Source organism: Anastrepha ludens, chromosome 2 (genome assembly GCF_028408465.1).
Source record: "Anastrepha ludens isolate Willacy chromosome 2, idAnaLude1.1, whole genome shotgun sequence".
Classification (NCBI taxonomy): domain Eukaryota; kingdom Metazoa; phylum Arthropoda; class Insecta; order Diptera; family Tephritidae; genus Anastrepha; species Anastrepha ludens.
Window position 1 is genome coordinate 60,747,800 of NC_071498.1, and position 25,440 is coordinate 60,773,239.

Genomic DNA, 25,440 nt, shown 5'->3' on the forward strand with positions numbered 1-25,440 from the left:
TGGCAGAGAGAAAAGAATACGCATTAGTTGAATATTTTTGCTCTCTGCACATTTCTTAAATTGCTTAATTTAATTATATAAATAGTTGTATATATGTACCTGCGTACATCCGTACGTACATATCTACCTATACATAGAAAGTGGCAGCAGTTTAGAAGAATATTTGTATGCAAATTTCATGGCAATAAATGAAAGCGGCTGCAAAAATCAATATTCTTACTCTTTTATATTCACAATGAAGACATTTAATGTCATTATTATTGAGGCGACCATAACTTTTTCGAATTAAAAAATATGAAATGTATATTCATATGAGGTTGTATTCAAATGAGCTGTCTTAAAGTCATAAGTGATCGATTATTGTGATTTCTTGCTGTATAGTACTGCAAAAACAAATAACCAACACACGACAAGAAGCGTTCGTTTGGTGTATGGTCTGTTCAATTAACATAATAAAAATGGCAGCAATAAACATGATTCCAAGTCTCTCAATCCCGTTATAAAACTTTTCGTGTCACATATGCTTTTAGTTTTATTTTTTAGCTATACGACTATATAATTTTTATTGTTTGCAACACAATTTATGTCTCATAGCGTATTTGCTATTACCGTCAGCTTAGCTGCTTTTAAGAGCTACTATCGCAGTAGAGCTGAATCAGTAGCTGAGTTTTCATTACATTTGAGGCTTGGTGACAACAGACGGCTAACAGCTTATAGCTCTGGCGGGGATTTGCATATTAGGAGCATTTTTTTATATTTGAGTTTGGCTGACAACAAACGCCTAACAGCTTACAACTCTGGCGGGAATCTGCATGTAAGGATAATTTTTTTACATTTGAGATTTGCTGACAACAGATGCCTAACAGCTTACAGCTCTGGCGGGAATCTGCCTGTAAGGATAATTTTTTTACATTTGAGATTTGCTGACAACAGACGGCCAACAGCTTACATCTCTATCGGGGATCTGCATGTATAGAGAATTTTGTTTACATTTGAGGTTTTCTGACAACAGACGACTAATAGCTTACAGCTCTGGCAGGGATCTGCATGTAAGGACAATTTTTTTACATTTGAGGTTTGGTGACAACAGATGCCTAACAGCTTGCAACTCTGGCGGGCATTTGCATGTAAGCAGACTTTTTTTTACATTTGAGGTTTGCTGACAACAGACGGTTAACAGCTTACGGCTCTGGCGGGCATCTGCATGTAAGCAGAGTTTTTTTTACATTTGAGGTTTGCTGACAACAGACGGTTAACAGCTTACAGCTCTGGCGAGGATCTGCATGTATAGAGTACATTGTGGAAGTTTCATATTTTTGGCGTACTGATTTATCCTATTTTTGTAATAATTGCAGTACAAAAAATATATAACCACCCTCACAAGAAAGTTAAAAAGTATTAATTATTACTATTACAAACCAACAGGTCGTTACAGTTAAAATCGAGTTGGCATTTACTGCATTGTCTTCGTGAATGAGGTACCAGTTGTTTCTTGTAGGGTATATACATGTTCTGAAAGTAACTTTCTGTATCTAAATTCTGCTGTAAAAAAATCTATTTATAATTTTTCTTTTGTTTGCATAGTTGCGACTCTCACTACGCCTGAAAGCGGTTTATAAAAAATGTTTACATTCATTAAACGGCTATCACTGTTAACATGGAAAATGTTATGTTAACAGTGATAGTCGTTTAGTGAATTCACATAACATTTTCTGTACGGCCAGCCATGTTGAGTTAATTCCGTTCAGAAAGAGGGGAGGGTGGCTAAAAGACAGTTTACGAATTTCGACATTTTGCTTATCGCTTTAACTTATCGAAAATAAAGTTAAGTACAGTACAATCGTGATAGTCCGACATTTCTTAATCCGACACGTTCGGTAATCCGACAACCTCATAACGTCTATGGATGCAATTGGCATTATTTTATTTTGATCAGTCGTAGCAGAGCAGCAGAGGGGGATTGTGTTTTGTTTCCCGGTCACAACGTATTTGTCATTAAATTTGAACGACGCCAGTTCTCTCGCGATTTCTAACGGTGTTGATGTGATTTTTTTTCTGTCTATTCGTGTCATTAAATGGAACCTTCGGTAGTCCAGAATATTTGATAATCCGACAACGAGTCGGTCCCGTATGTGTCGGACTATCACGATTGGACTGTAATTCCGAAAAAGAACAATTTAAAAACTATAGTCGGTTTATATTGTAAAGGGCAGAGAGAATAATTTTATGCAAATAGATACTTACATGGCGAATACGTAATATTACTAAGTTTATGTATGGTTTCATCCCTCACAGAGGGAATTATTTAATACATATAAATACTTACATGGCGTATACGTAACATGTCCGGTTTTCAATATGTCCGGTTTTCAATATGTTATTTTTAGAGCACAACATTTTACAAGAAATGCAAGCATGCGGACATATTAGGATTTTACTCTGGCATACAATTGAAAAATGATTTGTCATAGAGAATCACAAAATGAAAATCAGATATTAATAAAAAACTGTATGAAAAAACTGATCTGATATGATCGATCATATCTCACCATCAGTGCTGCTGCATTTTACCCACATTTTTTTGACTGATACAAAAATTGTTAAGGTATGCGGTTATATGCATGTGATTTTGCATTAAGTATAGTTTTCCATGTATTTACTTACTCCAAATGCGTGCGTAAATCAGTTGTGATGTGAATCTTGTGACTAAAAGGAAAAACATTTTTTTTCAATTTTTTGTTTTTGCTTTTCATATATAGTAAATGCATGTGTATTTTGGTAGTTCGAAAAAAAAATATTTTCTTACAAGGTAATCAGTAAAGTGCAAAGGTAAGTGTCAGAACGAAAACAGCAATGAACAGCAATGGTGGTCGCTAGCTATGCAATACTGTTATCAGAAAGAACACGTTTTCTTGTAGCAGCTTTATCGAGTAAATATTTTGCTTTCGTGGACTTTTTTTTTTGTAGTATGTTGCTTACTAGCGCTTCTTTCATTATTTTATCCTTGAACATATTATTATTCATTTTACTAAGTAATTATGAATATCGTTAGCTTTCTTATGTGTAGTGATATTAATAATAATAATAATAATATTTTAATAAAATCTCATTTACTATCAGAACTAGAAAATCCTGTGCAATGCATGGGAAATGTTTTTATCTGGCACTATAAACTTGTAACAGATTGAAAGCAAACTTCACCATAAATATATAATTTATTTGAGCAAAAGAAAAAAAACATTTCAGCGCAACCAAGCATAGTTACCGGCAACATAAACGTCACCACTTGACATTTTTCGGAAACAAATTGCATGTTACAACCTTAATCTGTAAGAAAAAAGTGCGCAAATCTAAAAAAATTATTTATAAACATATCAACCTCTATAAATGCAACTATTTCTTTTACCTACAAACTCACTTTCCCGCTCACACTTTTCACTCTAATGTTCGCCGTTCATCAAATTTTCCTTTTCGAAGTTTCTGCATTTGCAAAGTTTTGCAATTTCACAGTAAAATCTCCAAATAAACTCTCAACGGACAAACGTGCGCGCTTCAAATTCCTCAGTGACGCCGGAAAAGCGTAGTTCGCTGCGTAGTTGTTAAGCGTCGTCTTCTGGACACAATTGATGACCTCTGCTTGTACACTCCAACACTCCAACACTCCGGCACTCAGCCATTCAGCTGGTAGTGAACACAGTCTGTGGTTGTGAAAATGCACAACAATGCAAAGAATGTGGCATGCAACAACGCTGAGCAATGTCTAAAGTGTGTAGTAGAGAAAGCAGAAGCTGAAAAGAAAATATAGTTCAAAGTGTTGTGAAGAAGAAAAAACGCGTTTGAAAAGTTTGTAAAAGTTGTGCGAAAAAATGTTAAACGCTACAGCGGCCACATTCTTTAAATACGCACAACGCTTCATGATTCGCTCGATGTTGCTGCAGCGCGGGGTATGTACATATGTATGTGTGCTTGATGTATGTGTTGTGCTGTTTCGCTTTGTATGGCAATAATGCCGCAAAGTTTTTGATAGTCACGCCCATACTCAATAAAAGGATTTTAATTTTCTGCTCTGCTTTGAAATTGTTGCAGCGTAGCAGCGATGCATAGCTGAATGGCGGCGCTGCTTTAGCGCACTGTTGCATGTCAGTAGATTTGAAGCGGATGAAAAGCGAACGCATAGTTCAATGAAATTTATTGGATAGTATGTACTTCAGCTCAAAGTTAAATTGGAGTAATGGTTATCAGTGGAGGATAAAATTCGAAAAAACTAATGTAGCAGAAAATTTATTTTCTACAATATTTCAATTTAATGAATTCAAAATTTTCTAAAAGATTTTAATACTGGATACTTTATTTTGCTATTCGATATAGTCCTTCAAAACTATAAGAAAATTGGAAAAATAATAACGGAAAAAAATATTTCGAAATTATGGAAACATTGGCCGAGCATTTCCTCTATACTTGGTCGCATTGCAGGACCTGTTGATAAAGCTGAAGAGAGTTTCTCATTATAAATGGTGATTAATCAATTCATTTGCTTTTAAAAAGGCAACAGTACGAGGTTGCCTTTTATTAGTTTCGGAAAAAAGAAATAAATTCTTTTTGCATAAAATTTTTCCGCAAATGGCTTATAACTGTTTTATGGTCGATCTTTAGCTCCTGCTACAACTACTAACAGCCGGTCAACTTCGATTATTTTTGTGATTTTATCGAAATTTTCGACATTAACGACATATTCCTTAACATCGAAAGTGCCGGAACACAGTCGATTAAACCGAAATTCAACGTAATTACCTTTTACAGCATCGCTTAAACCAATTTTCAAATCACTTTTGCCACTCACGACGCTTCGTTTACAATTTAAATTCAAATAAGTAGATCGCTAACCCGTCTATCCCAGCTTGTGATGGATGAAAACTACCTCCAAGCTGGTGTTGCCCGTTTTGGTCCGCGAGTGGTATTTTTCCCCCACCTACCTTGCATATCCGCAAGAACGCTCCCATATGCGCCACTTTAAAACGCGAATCTTTGGAGACAGGCAATTGCCCACGGTAACCGGTTACTCACGCGGGTTTGACGTCCTTTGCTCTACTAGGAGTTAAAGGAAAACTATGTATATATATATGTATATTTTTAGTTATTTATATTTTGCCACTCAGAAGTAGATACCTCCAAAACGAGCTGCTTCAAGGCTCCAACAGCTTCTGCAAGCGTTGAAAAGCGTTTTTATTTTTGATGTTCGTGAACAAAAAAATAGTCATTAGGTGCCAAATCAGATGACCCATTAACTCGATCTTTTGATAATTTGATCATTCAAAGACGCTCTCGTGTGAGCCGATATGTGAGAGTTCGCATAGTATTGATGAAAGATGATTGATTCGTCTTCGGCGGTTAGTTTTCCTTAAATCTCCGAAAACTTCTGGCAAACAAATGGTTGTATGCCATTCAGAATTGACTGTTTCAAGTTTTTCTGGTAGTGGTACAGTTGCGACATGACCAGGTTTTCCAAAAAAACCAGCAACTATTTGCTTTGAGGTGCTTCTTCCACGAATAACTTTTATTGCATGAGGCTCGTCTTGGAACACCCATACTGGCGATTACTGTTTTGTTTCTGGCTCATATGCAATTGTCAAATTATGCGCGATCCAACGAGAAAAAATATCGAACGGCCACATTGGAAGTCGTTGTATCACGTTTCACAGTCAATTACACAGCCATTTGAAAGGCGCAATGTCCCAAGTCAGGATGAAAGTATCATGACCTAATAGTAAAGCCTCTAAGAACTTTTGCATTTTCAGGTAAACTTTTTTCATAGCCCAATTAATTTTTAAATTATCAGGTGCAAAAGTTTTTCCAAGAAAATTATATATAATATTTTTATGAGTTTTTTTGTTTTTGCTCAGAAATAGTAATTTTTCTTTGGGATTTATCCTATTCATAATTAAATTACGTTCTGACTATGATTTCAGTTTTATTTTTTGAATCGATAATAAAACTGATTTTTAAAGAAAAAGAAAAACTTTTTTGTTTTTGTCTCTGAAATAAAAATTCAGTTTTGAGTATTAATTTTTTTTGGCTCATCGAAAAACTAAAAACACCATATTCACCACCACTAAGCTCTATTCTGCAACAAAAAATATAACTCTATATGTAATAGTATTTTCTGAGCGATGAATTATAAATCGAAATGTGATTCTTAATATATATTATATATGTTTTGCTTTAACTCCTTGAGAAGCACGGGGCTTCAACCGATACGATAGCCAAAGGTTGTCAACGGTGGTTTCGGTTTTTTCGGTGGACAATTTAGACTCGATGAGATGAAAGCTATCTACTCCTCCGCGAGTGATATTTTATTGCCCACCTGCCCAGCATATCTGCCGAGGATTGCCCTATCTGACATCTGGAAACGCGACCGATGGCAGAAAGACAACTCTATACTGCAGAATATAACTAAAAAAAATTTAATTTTTGAAACATTTTTTTTTTAAATCTATAGAAAAATGTTCTAAGATATCTGGAAGCTCTTAATTTCTTTGCATTGAAAATTTGCAAAAAAATTGTTTCGGTGCCTGATTTGAAATGCATGATTGCAAATAGCTCGTGACGCAAACTTCGCCAAAAGTTTTCTGAATTTACTTGTATTTAGAATTTGCTAACTCTACTCCTTATTAAGTCTTCTGCTAAAAAAATGCCCTTCAATACACACACACAGATGTATTTCGCAATCTGCACGCTCCATTTATCGCATGCGTAATTTTATTATTTTCCCCTGAATTTAATCTCAAACTAACGCCTCCAAGTAAAACTTTACTCCGTATACGCATGCTTTTCGAATCTTGTTTTCCCCTTCCAAGGCTAATTTACTTGAGTACGTGTATGTATGCACAGACTGCAGGCACTTTTAACCCGTTTGTTTAACACTTGGCGCGTTGTGAGGTAAATGTCTATTTGCATTCTTCTGCTCACTTCAGCTGTCACCTTTAACTCTCCAAACACACGGTTCTAGTGACACAGGCACACACACACGCTTTCACTTGCAGGCACTACGGCACCAAGCAGCGCCCCTATCACTGTCACTAATTACTTTTCTTACTACATAAATGCTATCTATGGCAAATACTTACGGGGAACTTCGCTAAATACGAAAATACTACTCCCGTGAAATGCAATAAAATGGTGTAAATTAAATGTAAAAAAATGCTGAAACTTTGCTGTCTTCCAAATGGATCTCTTAGTCGCCCCTTGCTCGTTGCTGGCGTTGCGTAAAATGAAATTAACTGCACTACGAATTTATGTACAGCGAATGTTGTTAGCTGTGACTTAATAAAAATGCTGATTTTTCTTTTTATCTCACTTCGTAACAGTTCTTGTGTATGTCTGTGTTTAAAACGTTTTCCTTTCTGTTCAGATTGTATAATTAGCTTAAAAATTATTCACGGCATTCCTTGTGCCGCTTAAGTTTAATTGTCACGTTCCTGCTTGCCAACTTGCCTTAAGGTAGCGTCACATACTTAGCATGTTTATGCATAATTTGCATGAGATTTTCAATGAAGAGTAGAGCAAAGTGTTATCCCTTGTTGTTGTTTGATCGTATTTTTGCTTAGTTATAAGTATTAGTTTTATGCAATTAATTTTTTGGAAATGAATTTCTTATATGTAAATTTTGAAACTTAAGTGGCATGTTATATTTTCTATACACATATTTGTTAGTACATTACGAGTTCTAGTTGTTTCAAGTCTATGTGTTTTATTTAAAGTTAGAAAAAAATGATATTTGCGCAAATTGCTGTTAGTTCTATGCATACTAGTGAATTTTGTATTTCTTGGCATGTTGTGATAAAAATAATAAAATGTTGTAAAAATAGAAATTATTTCTTATAAATTTAGCAGATCGAAACACGAAAATCAATACTTCTTATGCGGAAAGCGTTGTCAAGTTATGTTGAATATTAGTTTCTGGATTTTTTTTTTTTTTCAAACTTACACGAATTTCAAACTCATAAAAAGCTTGCAATATATAGAGTTATATATAAAAAATAAGTATATATAGTATATATATATTATATATATTATAAACACTGTAAATTAATTTTTGGTTGTGTGTTTGATAAACATATAAATAGAGAAAAAATAAACTCAATGATTACCCCGCTCACCTAGTCGTGAAAGACAAACGTATGTTAAGCGACAAGTTCTAAAACTGTTCAACTAAATAAAAGTTCATAAAACATAAAAATAAATAAACATACGCACTCCTGGATGGTACTCACGCACCAAACCATTCGGCTACGGCGGCCGCTGAGAAAGTTCGTAAGCTGAATGGTAATTAAAAATAGCCTCTTCTTAACATTAAAAAGCAAGTACGTTTTATCAAAGTTACTAGAATGAGGATTAAAATCTTGTCAAAAACAGCGAAATGATTTATTTATATTAGTTCGTAATTTGTTTTACATGGTTTTAGAAAAGATGTTTTATAGCAGCCAAAAACTCTGTTAAGTTTCAGAACTAGCAAACCTTTTCGCCGCAGGCAGTTACCCATTACCGGAACGACTCAGTATTATGTATTATATATCCGCTAAGTGTAGTCAGTACTATCCAAAAATGTATGTGGAATATTTTATGCTGTCACAGCAACAACAATAAAAAATTTAATATAAAAACAAACCCACAACATACAAGTTACGGATGGCTCTCTTTACAGAAAAATGAGAAAAGCTCTGTTAGTTACCTGTTGTCAGCAAAACGCAAATGTAAGTAACAATCAGCTACTTCATGCCGTTGGAAACGTTGGACAATTTATAAACGTAACAGCACTGTTAACTGCAGTGAGTCATTTAATGCAAATAAACAGCATTCAAACAGCAGAGCAAGTAATGCAGCGTATTTCTTTGCATTAGCTGTTATTGTCTAAAGAAACATGCTATTTAACACGAAACTGCCCTTTACATCTGCAAACAAGTAAACAGGGAGTTTTGGAATAACTGAAAAAATAAATGATGATGTAGTTTACAGAATTATTTGTATAATTTTAACATAGCGGGTAATAGTATTAATGATAAAACTCAGAAAAGGCTAAACTAGTTCTCTTAATTTACTAGCATTCAAACTAGCGCATAAAAAACGTCGATTTTCGCTCTTTTTGTTTCTAATTATTGTAAATATTTATATGTAATTTTTTCATGCATTTTTTTACGATTTTATTATATGCATAAATTGATAACGCTTTCCAAAAAATAACTCTCTTTATGTATAAAATTAAGTAGATAGTACTTATTTGTTATAGATTAGAACTGTAGTTTCAATAGGCAACACTACTACAACTTACTAACACTATTACAACTTGCATAACCTGTCAGTCGTATACACGTATGTATGTAAAAGTGGTACTTATACCTTTTTTTGTTTATTTATTACAACTTCTTACGAAAGATACGTGTTTAGTACACACTGTAGTTCGTCGATTCCTAAAGCAGCTAGTAGCATAGAATTTGAAGAAAACACACTGAGTAGTAATATGGTGTTCTCACTTTGCAAACAATCTACAGTCAAGCACTTTTAGCGCAATTTCATTCACCACTTACCTACATATGAGTATTTTTTAGCGCCATTCTTTTTTCAAACTCATAATTTATCAGTTCTTAAGCTTCACTTTTGTATCGCTTTTAATTGCTATTTTAGTTATTGGCTTCACAGAAATTATCAAATCAAATGCGTTTACTACAACTATTGCAATAACAATAACTACTTGCTACTACTACTACCACTACTACCACTACTACTACTACTACTACTACTACTTAAATCACAACAACTAGAACTACATCTTTAACCAGAACGAAAAACTAAAAGCAAGCAAAATCAGAAAAAAAATACTGCTATGAAAGTTTACTACTCGTATTAAAATGTATATTGATTTATTTGCTATTATCTACAAAAAAACCCAAACGAAAAACAAATGTATTTTTCTACATCGTTATTTACCCTTATGGCTATTTTACTTTTTTACAAAAAAACTCCAAACTGCTATTAACTTTGACAAAAAGTAAATATGTACCACTTTAATCGTTACAAAAATTGAATTATGATTTTTTTTCAAAAACAAATTCCTTTTATGCACACGCCTACAAAACTTATTCCATCCGGGGATTGTTGTTGTTTTGCTACGGCATGCAGAGTGTGCCGGTGCTGCGCACATTTGGCAACCATCACGGTGCGTAGCGCGAACTGGCAACCCTCTCCAGCACCTGCACCACCACCACCACTTTAACCAAAAACAACAGCCACACCAGTCACCACACACCCACTACCACCACCACCACCACAGCTACCAACAACAACAACAACAGCAGCACAAGCAACAGCAGCAACCAAAGCAGCGCTGGCAGCAACTCCAACACAACAGCAGCAACGGCAGCAACATCTTTGCCATCAACCTTATTGGCAGCGCGCTCAAGCACCCCACCCCTGCCGCCATTGCCGACATCCTTTGTAGCCATTAAGTGCGGCAGTCGCAACAACGAACCCACCACCAACACCAACATCAACAACCACACTGGTCATCATAAATTTAATCACACAGACAGACCCGCACCTTTGCCACACCCACTCACACTTGAACCGCCCACGTCATTGGGCTACATTGCACACCACGGCCACCACACCACTATTCTGCCGTCATCCGCATCACCATCGGCTGCATCTGCATTATCATCGGCCATGTGCACGTCCTCCCTGTCGACATTCCAGCCAGCGCCGCCACCGCCGCCGCATCACTTCAACTCCTTGGACTACCGCGAACGCAATCAAACGCACTACAAACATGGACATAGCTATCACCAGCAGCGCGAGCAATCACAGCAGCGCACAAACACACTGGATCGACGCAGCGCTGGTGCTGCCCCTTCAGCCACGGGTTGTATTGGCGACTACAATCAAATTAGTCCGCACTACTTGCAAACCTTCGACAGTCTCGATCCTTACGGTGTGGCCAATCTGCATTTATATCGCAGCCAATCTAAGTCCCAGATTTATGGACGTGGCAGCGCTAGCGGTAGTGGCAGCGGCAGCAATGATGGCTCCACGCACGATGCCGTACTATATCACAGCAATAGCACATTGAATCACTATCAACAACAGCAGCAGCAGCAGCAGCTGCAAACTAGCGAACAGCAACATTATCAATCCGGTGGTCAGCACCGCTCACTGAATCAGCCACAGCATCATCATCACAGTTTGAAGCATAGTAAAGGTGGCGGCAATAAGACGCACAAGAACAAGGCGAGTGCACATCAACAACAACAACAGCACTTGACACAACAACAAAAACCTGCAAAATCACGTAGCAGTCGCTCATTGCAGCAGCATCAACAGCAACCACCAGCAGCCGAGAAGGCTGGCAAAAGTGGTCGCGGTGGCGGTATGGAGCGCAAGCACAACAACAACTGCGTCGCCAGCAACAACACAGCACAGATTAATAACATAAGTAAAGCCAATTCAATAACAAGTCAATACTCGAGCTCCAGTGAGAGCATGCAATGCGACAATAATTACTATTAGAGCATTGCACCTCAACATACGAACCCAGCCACGTCTCAAGAGCGCGCACACGTACACGCACACATATGTTTTGTTGTTGTCACGCATTAATGTGAACAGCGTCGTGCTGCGTGGCATTTTTGTTATGCACGTCGCGCAACGTACCTGTGTACACCCACAAAATACATTCATACACATATACACATGGTACATAGATGTTGCACATAAACACTCATATTTCTATGTATAACTGCACATAACCACAATACAGTCACGCCCACAAAAGCAAACGTGCGCTCCATGCGGTGCAACATTCCACTCAGTATAAAATGTAAGTTTTTTCTTATGTTTTTTTTAATTTTTTTTTTCAACATTTGTCGTTTTCCAACACTGTGAATTGTTATTGTAATGCATAGCAATATAAATGTTCTCAGCATTTTTGTTTTCTCTACGTGGTTCTATAATTTACGAATATAGCTAAAGCGTGTGGCAGCTACAAGAGAAGACGCCACTTTCTGCTGCAGACTCCAAAAATCTGTCCACGAGTGGAGAAAGAAATATTTGATATTAATTTTTCTTTTATATTTCCTTTCTTCTAGCGATCGAAATTCCTCAATCCCGCCCAAACTTTATGCGGCGAGTAAAAGTTATCAAAAACCCCCAAAAGCTCGCAAAAGCTCTGTAGTTTTCGCAAACCAAGAGACACAGATGCTTCTTTATAATGAAGCTTAGGGGCAAGCAAACTCACACAAGGCTATTTTTTGAATGTAAAAGCCCAAACAGCTCATCGACGCACACACAAATTACTGAGGTGCTACTTATAAAATTGGGCTTCTTTAGAAAACCATACACAATGTTTTGTCTATAATTTTTTCGGTTCTTTACGCCTTAGTTAGTTGGTGTATACAATTAGCGCTCAAAACTCTTCAAGTCCATAAAAAACTCTGTTAATCTAGTAAAAGCTGAAAAGCTATCGAAAGTGCAGATACACAAACGCTTTTTTTAATTCAACTTCTACCCAAGGTTATTTAAAATATAGTCGAGTCAAGAAAATTTGAGATTTGCTAATAGTAGGTTAAAAGCTCTACAAAGCTCCCTTTCTTGCATCTTAAATATTAATAAAATGTTGGATAAGTAATATCAGAGTTTCTTTCAAATGCAATAATTTTCTTACGTGAAGTAATTTTGTGAAAATTTCATTTAAGCAATAAAATTGCTCAGAATATTTGTTGCTTGAAAAACTCGGTTTTTTTCGACGATTTTTTTATTAAGCTCTTGTTTAAGAAAACCAGAACCAAAGCAATCTAGACTATATGGCTCCGGTTTTTAAAGCGGAAAAAAATGCAAGATCACTATCGAAAAAGAAGGAAGGCGTAAGGGCTTTAGCTCAAACACAATACAACTTTAAAACGGACGATTCTAAAATGACTAGTGAATAGTGTCCAAAGTTAGACCTATGCAAGTCGTATAAGCTTCCAAATTACTGCAGTTTATTCCAGGCTGATGTTTTCGCAGCTGAAAAGGCAGCAGACCTAGTCTGTGCTACTAGTGGGACCGACTTCAAGGTTAACCATTACAGAGATAGTCAGACAGCCTTTACAGCAACTACATCGTTTAGTATAACGTCCAAAAACCTTCTTCAGAGCAGGAGATAGATAGACGGGCCAAAATCGGGGTATCTCTATCTTGTTATCGAAATACAAAAGTCAATACGAGTCGGTATACAACGAATCAGACGAAAGAATGATTGAAAAATTCGGGGCAAGATGGAAAAGTCCGTCGATTTGCAGGTATGAAAGGTTCATGTGTAAATAAGACGATCACAGTCGTACTCCATTTATACCAACACAAAGGAGAAGAGTGTGTAAAACTCAGATGGGCGTGCTATAGGGCAATATCCCAGCAGCAGCGCATGCTTACAAGATAGGAATCTCGGGCAGTGAGAAATGCAGGAAATGTAGGGAGCGGGGCTCAAACGAAACCATGGAGCAACGCCTTTGCGTATGTCCTGCGTTATTCAAGACACACTTAAAATATTTGAGGGGACTACAGTTTGAGAGATTGGAGTTGCAGTAGGTTGTGAATGTCTTCTTAATGTCGCAATAGAAACAGACACCATGCGGATGGACTATTTCAACACACATAACTAATGAACTCCAACTGGTATCGCTATGAACCGAACCACTCTATGCGTGACTGCTAGTCAACCAAATCGACCTAACCCAACCTTGTTTAGGAAAGCAAAAATTCTAGCAGCCTGAGGAATATTACAGGCTAACAAGCGTTAAGTTCTCTCGTCAAGGAGATGGTTCGAAATTCATACTTTTAGGGCCATAGGTCTGATTAATTTTGTATTTAATCTGAAGGCAACTAATTACTTAATAGTTTAATTTCCATATGCATTTTCAGCCTGATCTGATTAGCTGGCGTAAGAGCTTATCAAACCTTCACTCAATTTACATGTTTTCCCCTTGCTCACTCCTCTCGGGAGCATAGGACCTCGACAAGACTCTTCCATCGTACACGGTTCTGTGCTGTTATTTTTATACCGTCCCATGAGATTTCGGCATCTGCTAGTTTGCGCAACATCGACCTTCTCCAAGTGTTTTTGGTCGACCACTGCTCCGCGGCTTGCGGCTTCCAGTCCAGTGCCATTCTCGTGATGCTATCTGGTGGTTTTCTCAATGTGTGACTTATCCATCGCTTTTGTTTGCGTTTGATTTGTCTAAGAATGGGTTCCTCGTTCGCCAATCTCCACAGTGCGTCGGCATTTGTTGATGGTGTTGGAGACCAGCCATGTTTCGCTTTCTTACAATAATACGGACTTCACGCATGAGCCGAACATTCGTAGTTTAGTGCGCCTGGAGATTTGCAAACTCCCCCATACTTTATGCATTCGCCCGAATGCCCTTGCTTTGTTTAGCCTGCAGTTGACATCTTCATTTGCTCCACCATCTGCCGTGATGATGCAGCCGAGGTAGCATACGCTTTCGACGAATTCCACCGGGCATCCGTCAGCCAATATTTACCTTGCGTTATTGTGGTTAACTCTCATAGCCTTGGTCTTGGCGATGTTGACATGTACTTTGTCCGCCTTCGCTTGCATGTCAGAGAGTTTGTAAGAGAGGAGGCAGATGTCATCGGCGAAGTCCAGGTCCTCAAGATGTCTGGTGAAACTCCATACGAAAAAAGTCAAAATGCAATTTATATTTACTTATAATAAAATATTTGTTTGGTTAATACACAACGCAGCACTACAGTGATCACATTTCTTACTCATATAAAGAACTTCTTTGCATCAACCAATTCTGCGAAGGTATCTTATGGTGATTTCGTGTCTGCCAACGCCATGAAACTTGCAAACGGCAGAGAAGTTTCAATAAATTTGGTAAGAAATAGGTTTTTTATTGTTTCTTCAAGTTGCTCTCAATGGATCCGACAACCTTTTGACAGGATGCTAAAAAGAAGATAAAATATTTAAGAAGATAATAGCATGAACTGAAGTAAGCAAAAGAGTCTTGTCTCTCAATGAGACATGAGTCAACAAACTAACGGCTGTGGACATATGGCAAGATATTATTATCCTACTACTACTTCCTCAAATATTTTGACACCCTGTGTGGTTTTCCCCTTAGTTTTTAGATGGAGCATAGATTCAGAGGACCAAAATGGCGCAAGAATTAATTAAATTTAAAATTTCTAGTTTTTTAACATTTAATGCATTTTTTGAGTTTTCTAAGTAAGATATTTTTCGAAGTTGTTTGTAAAGGGTGATCAATTTATAAATTTCGGATTTTATATTGAAACAAAACAACGAAAATTCAAATTGATTGGCCAATGTTTATTACTTATGATATTTATTTTTTAAAGATAATCCCTTTCAAATGTTGGCCGCAACTGCGACGTAATTTGGCCATCCGTAAACACCAATTTCGAATGACTCCCTGGAAGACTTCGGTCGGTATATCCTGAATAACTTTATGCCTCAGCCGAAGCTGGTTTATCATAAAGCATTTAGACTTTACATACCCCCCACAAAAAAGTCCAAAGGTATGATATCACGAGATCTTGGTGGTTAATCTGGTCCGAGACGAGAGACAAATTGCTCGCTGAAACGGCGAGACAGTAAATCCATTGTTCTGTCTTGTTGGAACCAAATGTTGTGAAGATCACGAGCTTCAATTTCCGATACCAGAAGATCATTTATCATGGCGTGATAGCGTGCGTCATTCACTGTTACATTGGTGCCAGCTTCGTCTTTGAAGAAATATGGGCCGATGATTCCTCCAGCCCATAGACCGCGCCAAACGGTTGCTTTCAATAGATATAATGGCTGTTCTTGAATGGCTCTTTAGCCGGAATATGACAATTTTTCTTATTGACGTAGCCATTAAGCCAACAATCGGCCTCATCGCTGAACACCTTAAGTTGGCCTGAGCGCGTTTCTGCAGTTACCCAGCGCTTGATATCGAGCGCGACTTAGTCTGCGGGCATATTTCAGAGAAAATGTAGTAACCTAGACTTCCAAGTAGATGACAGTGACAATGGAACCATTAAGGTTTATTGCAAGATTCCACAGAAATTCAATAAGGTGAAACTCTTTCAAAATACTCGACTGAAAGTGGAACAATTTTTTTCCAAACTATCTTCAAAATCTTAGGAGTCAAATACCATAAAAATAGAAAATATTCCTATGAAATTGATGAATATTTATCAGAAAGCTCGAAGCTTCGAAACTTGCAACGAGTGGCTTCAAGACACAGGGAGCACAGCACAGAACTAGGAAGTGTACACCGTTCGATGAGAAAACGTTTGAAGATGTCCCGATCTCAATGAAGATCCAATAGAGTTGTATTTAAAAACTTCCAGTCATACATACAGCAAGTATGAACTTAAACTATGTGCCACTATGTGAAACTATATAGTTTTTTCATAACTTTTTATATAATCTATTGCGCACTTTGAGTGCCCTATTCTATTTCTTTTTGCAAAAACGAAGTAAAACGCTTTCTTAGTCACTTTTCATTTTTACGCTACCTTTTCTTTGGCTTCCATTTTAATTTGCTATTTTTCTACGTTATGGAATACTTTCATGTTCGCCGCTTGGGCACGCCTACAACACCTATACCTACTACACACACTTCTTCAACATAACAACATACACTATATGCCTACACAACAACAAAACAAACCACGCGATTGCATACGCAATTCAAGCCGAACACAACGACGACGACGACAACAACAAAGGCAATCACCGCCACGCGCTCCTTCGATGGTGAACTCCTTTGGCAACGAGAGGCGACGGAATTTATAGAACGTTTTCCACAACGTCGTCGTCCACATGGCACACTTCGTCCCAGCGCCTCAGCTGGTGCACTTTACAAAAAAGGCACCACTGTAACGACGATCAATAAGCGCGCCAGTGGTGGCGAACTATTAACAGCACAACAACGACATCAACGCGATCTCTTTAGCGGTGACTTGGGCATACCAGAGGTGCGTTCACACGTCGGCAGTATGGTGCACACTTTCGAAACCCTCGCCACGCAGCGCAAACTAGCTGATCAAGAGCGTGCCAAAGAGCGCGCTTGGGCATTGCAGCAGCAACAGCAATGGGAACGGGAGCAACTGCAGTTGAGACAAAGTAAGTATATGCCGACGCTGACTAGCGCCGTGCACACGACCACATACACATATGACACGCCCACACACGCTTCACGCGCTTCTCAGCACGGCACCAGTAACAGTAAATACCATCAACTCAAACGTAAATCACACGAATCGCGCCAGCGTCTCATACAACTTAGTAAAGAACAGCTATTAGCTGCCTTCGACAGCCATGCCGATAAGAGTGAGAAACGGCAGCCCGCGACGTCGGCAAGCAAAAAACTTGCCAATAGCTATAGCGCACAAACGCTGGCTATCGAAAGTAATAGCAAAGCACTTACAACTGATGGTAGCCCGCATAAACGACAACGTACTTTGAGTCTGCGTAGCGCGAACGCGACGCGCTCTCCAAATGGTGATGATGACTTGGCGCAGCAATATGGTCATATGGATGACGATTACCGCAAAAATCTCTTCGGCACCCTGGCAAGTAGAGGGCACGCGCCGACATTGCAGCTAACGATGAACAGCGGTAATGGCATGGGTGGTTATGCAAAGGGAAATGCGCCTTATAATAGTCTGCGCGGCAGCCAAGAAGATGGCGATTTTGGTGTCAGCAACGATTTAAACGCGGAAAATGATGATGAGGCAATCATTGTAAATGCCGCTTTCGATGAAATATTCGCCGGCTATAGCGGCGCCGACGATGACGAAGAAGAATACAATGTTGGTAATAGCGAAGAGCAAATGGTTAGTCTTAGCGAGCTGGATGACGATGTCTTCAAATCGCTTGGCGCAAGCCAAATCAACAATCTAGGCTGCCCTGGCAACACGCCAATGAAGTTCCCGCTAATAGCAGTAGGCGCACAGAAAAAAGCACCACCACCACCACCACCACCGCCACTAACAGCAACAGCGCATACGCCTTCAATAAAAAATATAGATATAAAATTGTCAACGCCATCAACTAAGCGTAAACATACCATAATGCCGCTTGCCAAACAGAAGCAACGTTCCACCACGCTGCATAACCTCTTCGATCGCCTCAAGGCGACACAGACCAAAGTGAAGCGTCCGTTTACCAAAATATCGTCGGACAGTCTACTGAAACAGGATCAATTGAATATTGAACAGATGACGCATGCTCTGCACAAATATCCACCACAATTAGATCTTTATCGCGAAGTAGGTGAAGGCAAAGCCGCCGACGAGCGTACGGTTTGCAACGATGCAGATGCGGCAGATGACGACTTTCTACGCGGCTCCACATTAAGCCAATCATTTGTGCGTCAATTGCATATGCGACAAGACAAAGAAAAAGCTAAGAAAAAAATGCCCGCACCGGCGCCACCCATCACATCGAAATTGCAATCGAACAGCGCTAGCGGCGTGAATGCTGTAAATGGCGCACCGCGCCCACACCTATCGCAATGGCGCACTAAATCGTCAAATGAATTGCTGCTCGATGATTTGGCAATACAAGCGCGACGTTATCAGCGTGCAGCAAGTCGTAAGTATCCGGCACCAGCGACGCCAAAAAAACAGCAACCGCCGATGCTGGGGCAAGTAATGAAAGTGGCCGATGCGGGAGAGGAAGCATTACGCAGCTACAAACAGAATCGCGACAGCAGTAGGGGGCATGGCGTTGGCGCTGATACGACGCGTAGCGAACGCAATGAGTATGGCAGCTTTCTGCGTGGCAGCGCGGAAATTTAAGCACAGCCAATCAGTGTGAGTAAAAGCAAGAAAGTTGCAGTTGCTGAAGCGCGCGGAAGATAATTGAACTTACCATTTGCTGAAATCGTAGCGTTTTAGGAAAATTGCAGAATACCCAACGTAAATGTTAGTTATATACATAGATACAAATATTTAGCAGTATTGTCATTGTACTAATTAATACTAAGTAATCAACTAATTTTGCCAGTGTTATTGAGCCATGTTTTCATGCAATCAAATCTTACGCATTTATTTTTACTGTAATTTATTTAAATATAACATAAAAAAATTATATTTCTAAATGTGACTGATTTTTATGTTAGCATACTCATGTTATAACCAAAGCATTAATTCCTTACGCAAGTAAGTTATTAAACAGTGTTAAAGTTAATGTTAAATCTAATATAAAAAATTAATATCAAAGCCAAATCGTTGTAAATATATCTAAGCACTCTTTTTGAGAGTTGAAAACTTTAATTTATTAACAATATATTCTTAATGTTTATTGTAAGTAATACTTCACAGCTAATTTGAAAAATATTTTATGTAACTATACCAATACATTTTACAGTGAAGACCACTTTATTGCAACCAAGATTTTGATCCCAACCTAACGGCCAAAAAAAAACCCAAAAATAAAAGCTAATATCTACTAAAGAAATTATTCTACAAATACTTAGTAAATATTTTATGTAATCAAGAAAATTCAAATTCCTTGAGAGCTAGTAATAGTGAAGAAAACCACATAGCCCGGCAATACCAGTCATGGACTGTCGAATCGTTAACCATTTGTTATACACCAGTAGTCTCAGCTCAATCTATTTGCAATGCTTTCGGTATACGTATCTAACATTTCCATGTACTAGGCCGTAGGCAGTATGCCATCGTTCCCGCAGCATTACAATGAAAATAGTAAAATACATGTAAAGGGACAGTCGCCACTTCTGTATCACAATTCGTTCACATTTCGTTAGTACCTTTTGAGATAGTGAGACACATGCAGGGCGGTTGTAGCTAATAACGATTTAGAATGCCAAATAAAATTTTTTACATTACATAAATTTAGACTTCCTTTATTTTAAAAAGCATTTTCTTTTGGCTAATAATAAAAAATATTTAAACAACTAATTTTTAGAAAAATTTCGAGTATGGGGTTTTATAGCTCATTGAACTTTGGTATGATTAAAAAAAAAATTTTAAGTATCTTTAAAACCACGTTGATTTTCCAACAAAATTTTGGGATATGTATTTAAAGACGACAACTGATATACGGTGCGGTTAGCCGCTTCCAAGTATAGTCTTAAGTCTTAGCCCTGCGAAAGCAAAAAGAACTCGGAGTGATGCTGAGTCTTACAGTATGTATACCTCGCGACCAATGTCCTGCAAAGGCACCAACGAAATTCGAGCGCTGAGAATTTCTTAATCTCAGAAGATCCCTCCAACGCCTCTGATCCACTTGCCCAGCGCTCGCTGAGTTGACGCGAAGCCCACCTCTCCAGAAGCAGACCATTGGTATTCAACGGGATTCCAATCCCCTTTTCACGAGTTAACAACATCACAGGTCCCTTGTCTAGCCAACTTATCCGCCTCGCAGTTTTCTGCAATGTCGCTATGACCAGGTACACAGATGAGTCTTATATCGAAGTCATTCCGCAACCAGTTTTAAGTACACCATCATTGAGCCCAGGGCCCTGATTGCCCCTTGGCTGTTGGAGTAGATATTAACCTCCGTGACAGTTATTACACAAGTGAGCTAATCAGCTGGAATATCATGCTTTAATTTTACTTGAGCATGACATTCAATTGGTTCATTTGAAGCGGCATTTACCCGCTGGGTTTTTCATTTCCACACCGCCGAATTCGTGTAAGTTCTTTTTAAAGGCTATAGTCAAGCCGTCAGTATTGGAGCAACAGGCTGGTTCAAACCGCACTTTCTATTGAGCAATTGCAACTGGCCTTGCTGCACTGGCCACCCGCTGGATTTTTCACAATAGCTCACTGTTAAACTCAGTTAGTTGCTACTTAGAGGATATGGTATTGTAGCAACGTCAGACGTTGAGAGCTCCATGCATTTTACACTTGTTTGGACTAGCTTCGGTTACTAGATCAGACAAGAGAGGAGCATGTCTCAACTCCACACACGCATTTAGTGCGTTGATCCAAGTGAGTAAAGTTGTAGCTTCATTTTTATAGCTTAACCGTCAGCTCGCCGTTCCACCGTTCCAGCGTAGAAGTATTCTGCATAATCATTATCTCGAACACCCTAAAAACCGCCTCATTCAATGCTGTCATCGGCCAAACTTCTGCGCCATGCAATCGGACGGGCATAATGAAAGACGTAGTGTCATTTTTGTTCATTAGAAGCAGATTTTATTGCTCAATTGTCTACATAGTTCAAAATAACACTTGTTGGTAAGATATTCTTTATTGGATTTCAAGGATGACATTATTAACGAAGTCTTCCATTACTTCAAAATTGAAACTGACAAAGGTTTAAGAGTAGCAAGACAAGAGGAAATATTTCGTCAGCTAGGAATGGAAAAATTTATTGGTGGGTATAGCGCCAATCACGAAGAAATGAAATAAGTAAAAATGATCGTATCCATTAAAGAAACCATTTTACTACAAATAGAGTGTTCAACTGTTCTACCATTAAAAGTTTGTCATCACTAGCCAATAAGTAATGTTGTTGGGAAAAAAACTTGTTCGGTCTTCTGAATATGTTATTTTCTAGTATGCTAGTATGCGAGGCTCGGACAAATACTTCTAAAGACGGGTACAATAAAGATTAGTAGGAAGGTAAGTGAAATGATTGAAGTACCACTCTGGCACTCCCCAAGTAGAACTAAAGAACCGTTTTGATGCCATTATGAAACCTCCAACAGGCAGATACCTACAGCCAACCAGAGCTGTAATCGTCTAGTTGCCAAACCCGAACATATAGAGAAAACAGTCTCCTTCTCTGAAAGGTCCCCACAGCTTTTGCAACGGGGGTAAAATGGTAATCCTAGTTTTTCCACGTGCGTGCCGATCGTTCAATAACCGGTAAACACAGCTACGAGTTTGGGAATTGAATGGCGTGGAGTCCCAAGACTTTCTGAGTCCTCCGTCTATTGTAATGGGGCCAATGGGTGTTCGAAATAGCACAAGAAGAAATGGAGCTCCATCTTTTCTTCACTTTCCTGAAAAATCAGTTGTACAACTCCGCTTTAACAAAAGTCAGGGGAATGGGTCGCTGGGACCAATTCAGTCCCCTTCCTGGCAAGCTCATCAGCAATTTTATTTACCTCTATGTTCCTACGTACTTTATGTACCTATGTCATTGAACCCAGATCAGAGAAATGTTACCGGCACACCCAAGAGATTTGATCTCCGCCTTACAGGATTTGACTAATTTGGATCTGCACCGTGGCGGAAGAAATCGTTAATATCTCCATTGCTTCCACGTTCCCTAAGCATTTTTGCATGCCTGCAGGATCCCAAAGACTTCTGCCTGAAAAACATTACCATTATTCGACTATTTTAAGGAAATAGCTAAATTGGCTGATTTAGAGACCCCTGCTCTGACTCTCGAGGAAGTTAAAAGAGGAGATTAAATTTTAGGGATTGGTAAACATTTTATACCAAGTCTTCGGAGAAGTTCACTTCATGGAAATGCAAAGGTAGTTTTCAAAGCGTTAATGACACTGCTATTAAATACAAAAAAACTATCTAATTTTTTGGCCATAGAATAAATTTAGTAGGTGGCATCAAGACAAAAAACTCTCAAAGAAAATTCAAAGGGCAACCGTTTATTTTCAATTTTTCCGGATTTATTTGTCCCCTTTCGAGGTGCAGTGTATTCAAGAAGATGCGACCCGCATTAACTCATGAAACGTCCAATGCCAGATTATATTTGCTTGAAAACCTGAGATATTCTGTATACCTTCTAATTTCGAAGTAATTTTTTTTTTGTATTCCATGGTTGCAAATAAACAAGTTTCACTGTACGTATGTATGTATTTAATATCAAGTAATCGTTATTGTGTGTCATAATAAATACTTAAGAATAGTCTCTTAATAACTGAATTTACTGCAAGGAAGTGAAATTCTAATAACACACGAAAACAATTTTGCAAATACAAACTCGCATATGTATGTAGGTATGTGCGTGTGCTTACATACTTATATTAGTATGCATGTAGTTGTAAAATGTTTTATGCTCATTTTATCTTTTTCATTTAACAGAGCCCACTTTTCTATAGTTCCAGCGAATTATGACGTTTCGAAGTGGAAGCAAAGCAAATAAAAGGCTCTAAATAAGAATAACAGGACTATGCAAAAAAACGTTGAAAATTAAAAAAACTAAAATCGTATGTACAAAAGATAACTAACTAAGAAAATAAGAGCCGAAATTCTTAAGCAATCAAAAGCGAACTCGCACAGCAAAATAAATATTTTTATAGTTTGTTAATATTTTTTGAAAAACTCAACTAATTTACACACATATATGACCAGATGCTCGCGTTGTGCATAATTTACACATTTTCTGAATTTTTTTTATTTGGTTTGTTCGACTACAGCCATAATTTGCATCTGCAAAATGCTAGACCAGCTGAGCAATACATACAAATGTAGTTTACTATTTAAATGTATGTTTGTGGAATTACTAGTTTTTATATTAAGGCCCATAGCGATAGATGTAAAATATTCTGACGTTACAGTGCATGCAAAAAGTGCGAGAACAAACAAAAAATTAAAAAAAAAAACTTGAGAAATACCAAACATTTGTAGAAAAAATAAAAAATTGCTATATAATTAAAATTAGTTATAAAAAACACACTAAGAGTGCAGAAACAAATAAAATAATAGAAGAACATACATGCGAGTACATACATAAACGTTAAACATACATACACATTAACTAAATAATAGATATGAAGAAAATATATTAGAATATAAACAACCAAAAAAAAAGTATATGAAAAGATTAACATTTTTGTGCATGCAATAAATTTAACAATAAATAATACTAAAAAAATGTAAAAGTAATAGGACTATGAATAAGTTCGTGCGGTTTTTTTCGAAATTTGAAACTTTATTGACGTAAAATGGTTACAAATTTAATATTCAAAATATTGTCCATCGCTTACTACTACTTTTTCCCATCTTTCTGGCAATTCACGGATTCCCTTTGTGAAAAATTCGGTCGGTTTTGCCGCAATCCACGAATCGATCCATTTTTTGACTTCATCGTAATTACGGAAGTGCTGGTCAGCCAGGCCATGTTGCATCGATCGGAAGAGATAGTAATCGGATGGCGCAAGGTCTGGACTATACGGCGGGTGGGGTAGGACATCCCATTTGAGCGTTTCTAAGTATGTTTTGACCACTTGTGCAACATGTGGCCGAGCATTGTCATGTTGCAAAATAACTTTGTCGTGTCTATCGGCGTATTGCGGCCGTTTTTCTCGCAGTGCTCGGCTCAAACGCATCAATTGTCGTCGGTAGACATCCCCCGTAATCGTTTCATTCGGTTTCAGTAGCTCATAATACACAACACCCAGCTGGTCCCACCAGATACACAGCATAACCTTCAGGCCATGAATATTCTGCGCCGACGTCGATGTTGAAGCATGGCCAGGGTATCCATACGTTGCCCGACGTTTTGGATTGTCGTAATGGACCCACTTTTCATCGCCAGTCACAATTCGATGCAAAAAACCCTTTCTTTTGTGCCGTTGAAGCAGTTGTTCGCATGCCATAAAACGGCGTTCAACGTCTCTTGGCTTCAATTCATACGGCACCCAATGGCCTACCTTTCGGATCATTCCCATGGCTTTTAAACGTTTGGAAATGGTTGATTGATCAACTCCCAAAGTTTTTGCAACCTCTTCTTGCGTTTGAGCCGGATCTTGATCGAGCAATTCCTCCAATTCGGTATCCATGAACTTTGGCGGCGCACCCTCGCGTTCTTCGTCTTCCAAGCCAAAATCACCACTTTTAAAGCGTGCAAACCACTTCTGGCACGTTCGCTCAGATAGAGCATGCTCACCATAAACTTCCACCAAGATACGATGACTTTCGGCTGCTTTTTTCTTCATATTAAAATAATGAAGAAGAATTCCCCGCAAAAACACATTATTTGGCACGAAATTCGACATTTTCAAGTGTGGTAAAAATATTGTTGTTTACGCTTCAAATAAAAAACTTATACTGACGTTTGTGCCTTACGACAGTAGCTCTCCAATGAATGTTTGGAAATGTGGATCGATGGAATAATAATCAAGTTACGCCATCTGTTGTAAAACCGCACGAACTTATAAATAGACCTATTACTATTAAAATTGCCTATGAAATGTGTTTAATTTTTCTTGGCCAACTGATAACACGTAAGTACTCGTATTGTACGTATAAAGGACTTTGCCTTGGGCTCTGAGGCCAACTTCCTTGGCCCGGAGCCTGTTCTGCTACTCCCTTACTCCCTTTTGCAGCCATAAAAGCCAAGGTTACTCTAACCCACAAACGAGCTTGGCAAGCTGAGAGATTGCAGATGTTACCTGTCATGTCCGACCGACTGTCGCAGCTCCTCCTGTCACT

At 38.3% G+C, this 25,440-nt stretch overlaps 2 protein-coding genes across 2 annotated transcripts; both read left to right on the forward strand.

Annotated features, from left to right (window-relative positions):
- Positions 1-10,201: 10,201 nt before the first annotated feature.
- Positions 10,202-11,611, forward strand: LOC128857803 (methylcytosine dioxygenase TET-like). The gene has a single exon (XM_054093575.1). It carries the CDS (start codon positions 10,717-10,719, stop codon positions 11,554-11,556), a length of 840 nt encoding a protein of 279 aa, XP_053949550.1. The 5' UTR covers positions 10,202-10,716; the 3' UTR covers positions 11,557-11,611.
- Positions 11,612-11,785: 174 nt separating this feature from the next.
- Positions 11,786-19,100, forward strand: LOC128871586 (uncharacterized). The gene is made up of 2 exons (XM_054113448.1): positions 11,786-11,866; positions 16,753-19,100. Exon 2 carries the CDS (start codon positions 17,056-17,058, stop codon positions 18,859-18,861), a length of 1,806 nt encoding a protein of 601 aa, XP_053969423.1. The 5' UTR covers positions 11,786-11,866; positions 16,753-17,055; the 3' UTR covers positions 18,862-19,100.
- The last annotated feature ends 6,340 nt before the right edge of the window (positions 19,101-25,440 follow it).

What these genes read in the sequence shown, in the direction of transcription:
- LOC128857803 (XM_054093575.1), top strand. Translation starts at nt 10,717, where the DNA reads ATGTGCACGTCCTCCCTGTCGACATTCCAGCCAGCGCCGCCACCGCCG.
- LOC128871586 (XM_054113448.1), top strand. Translation starts at nt 17,056, where the DNA reads ATGGTGCACACTTTCGAAACCCTCGCCACGCAGCGCAAACTAGCTGAT.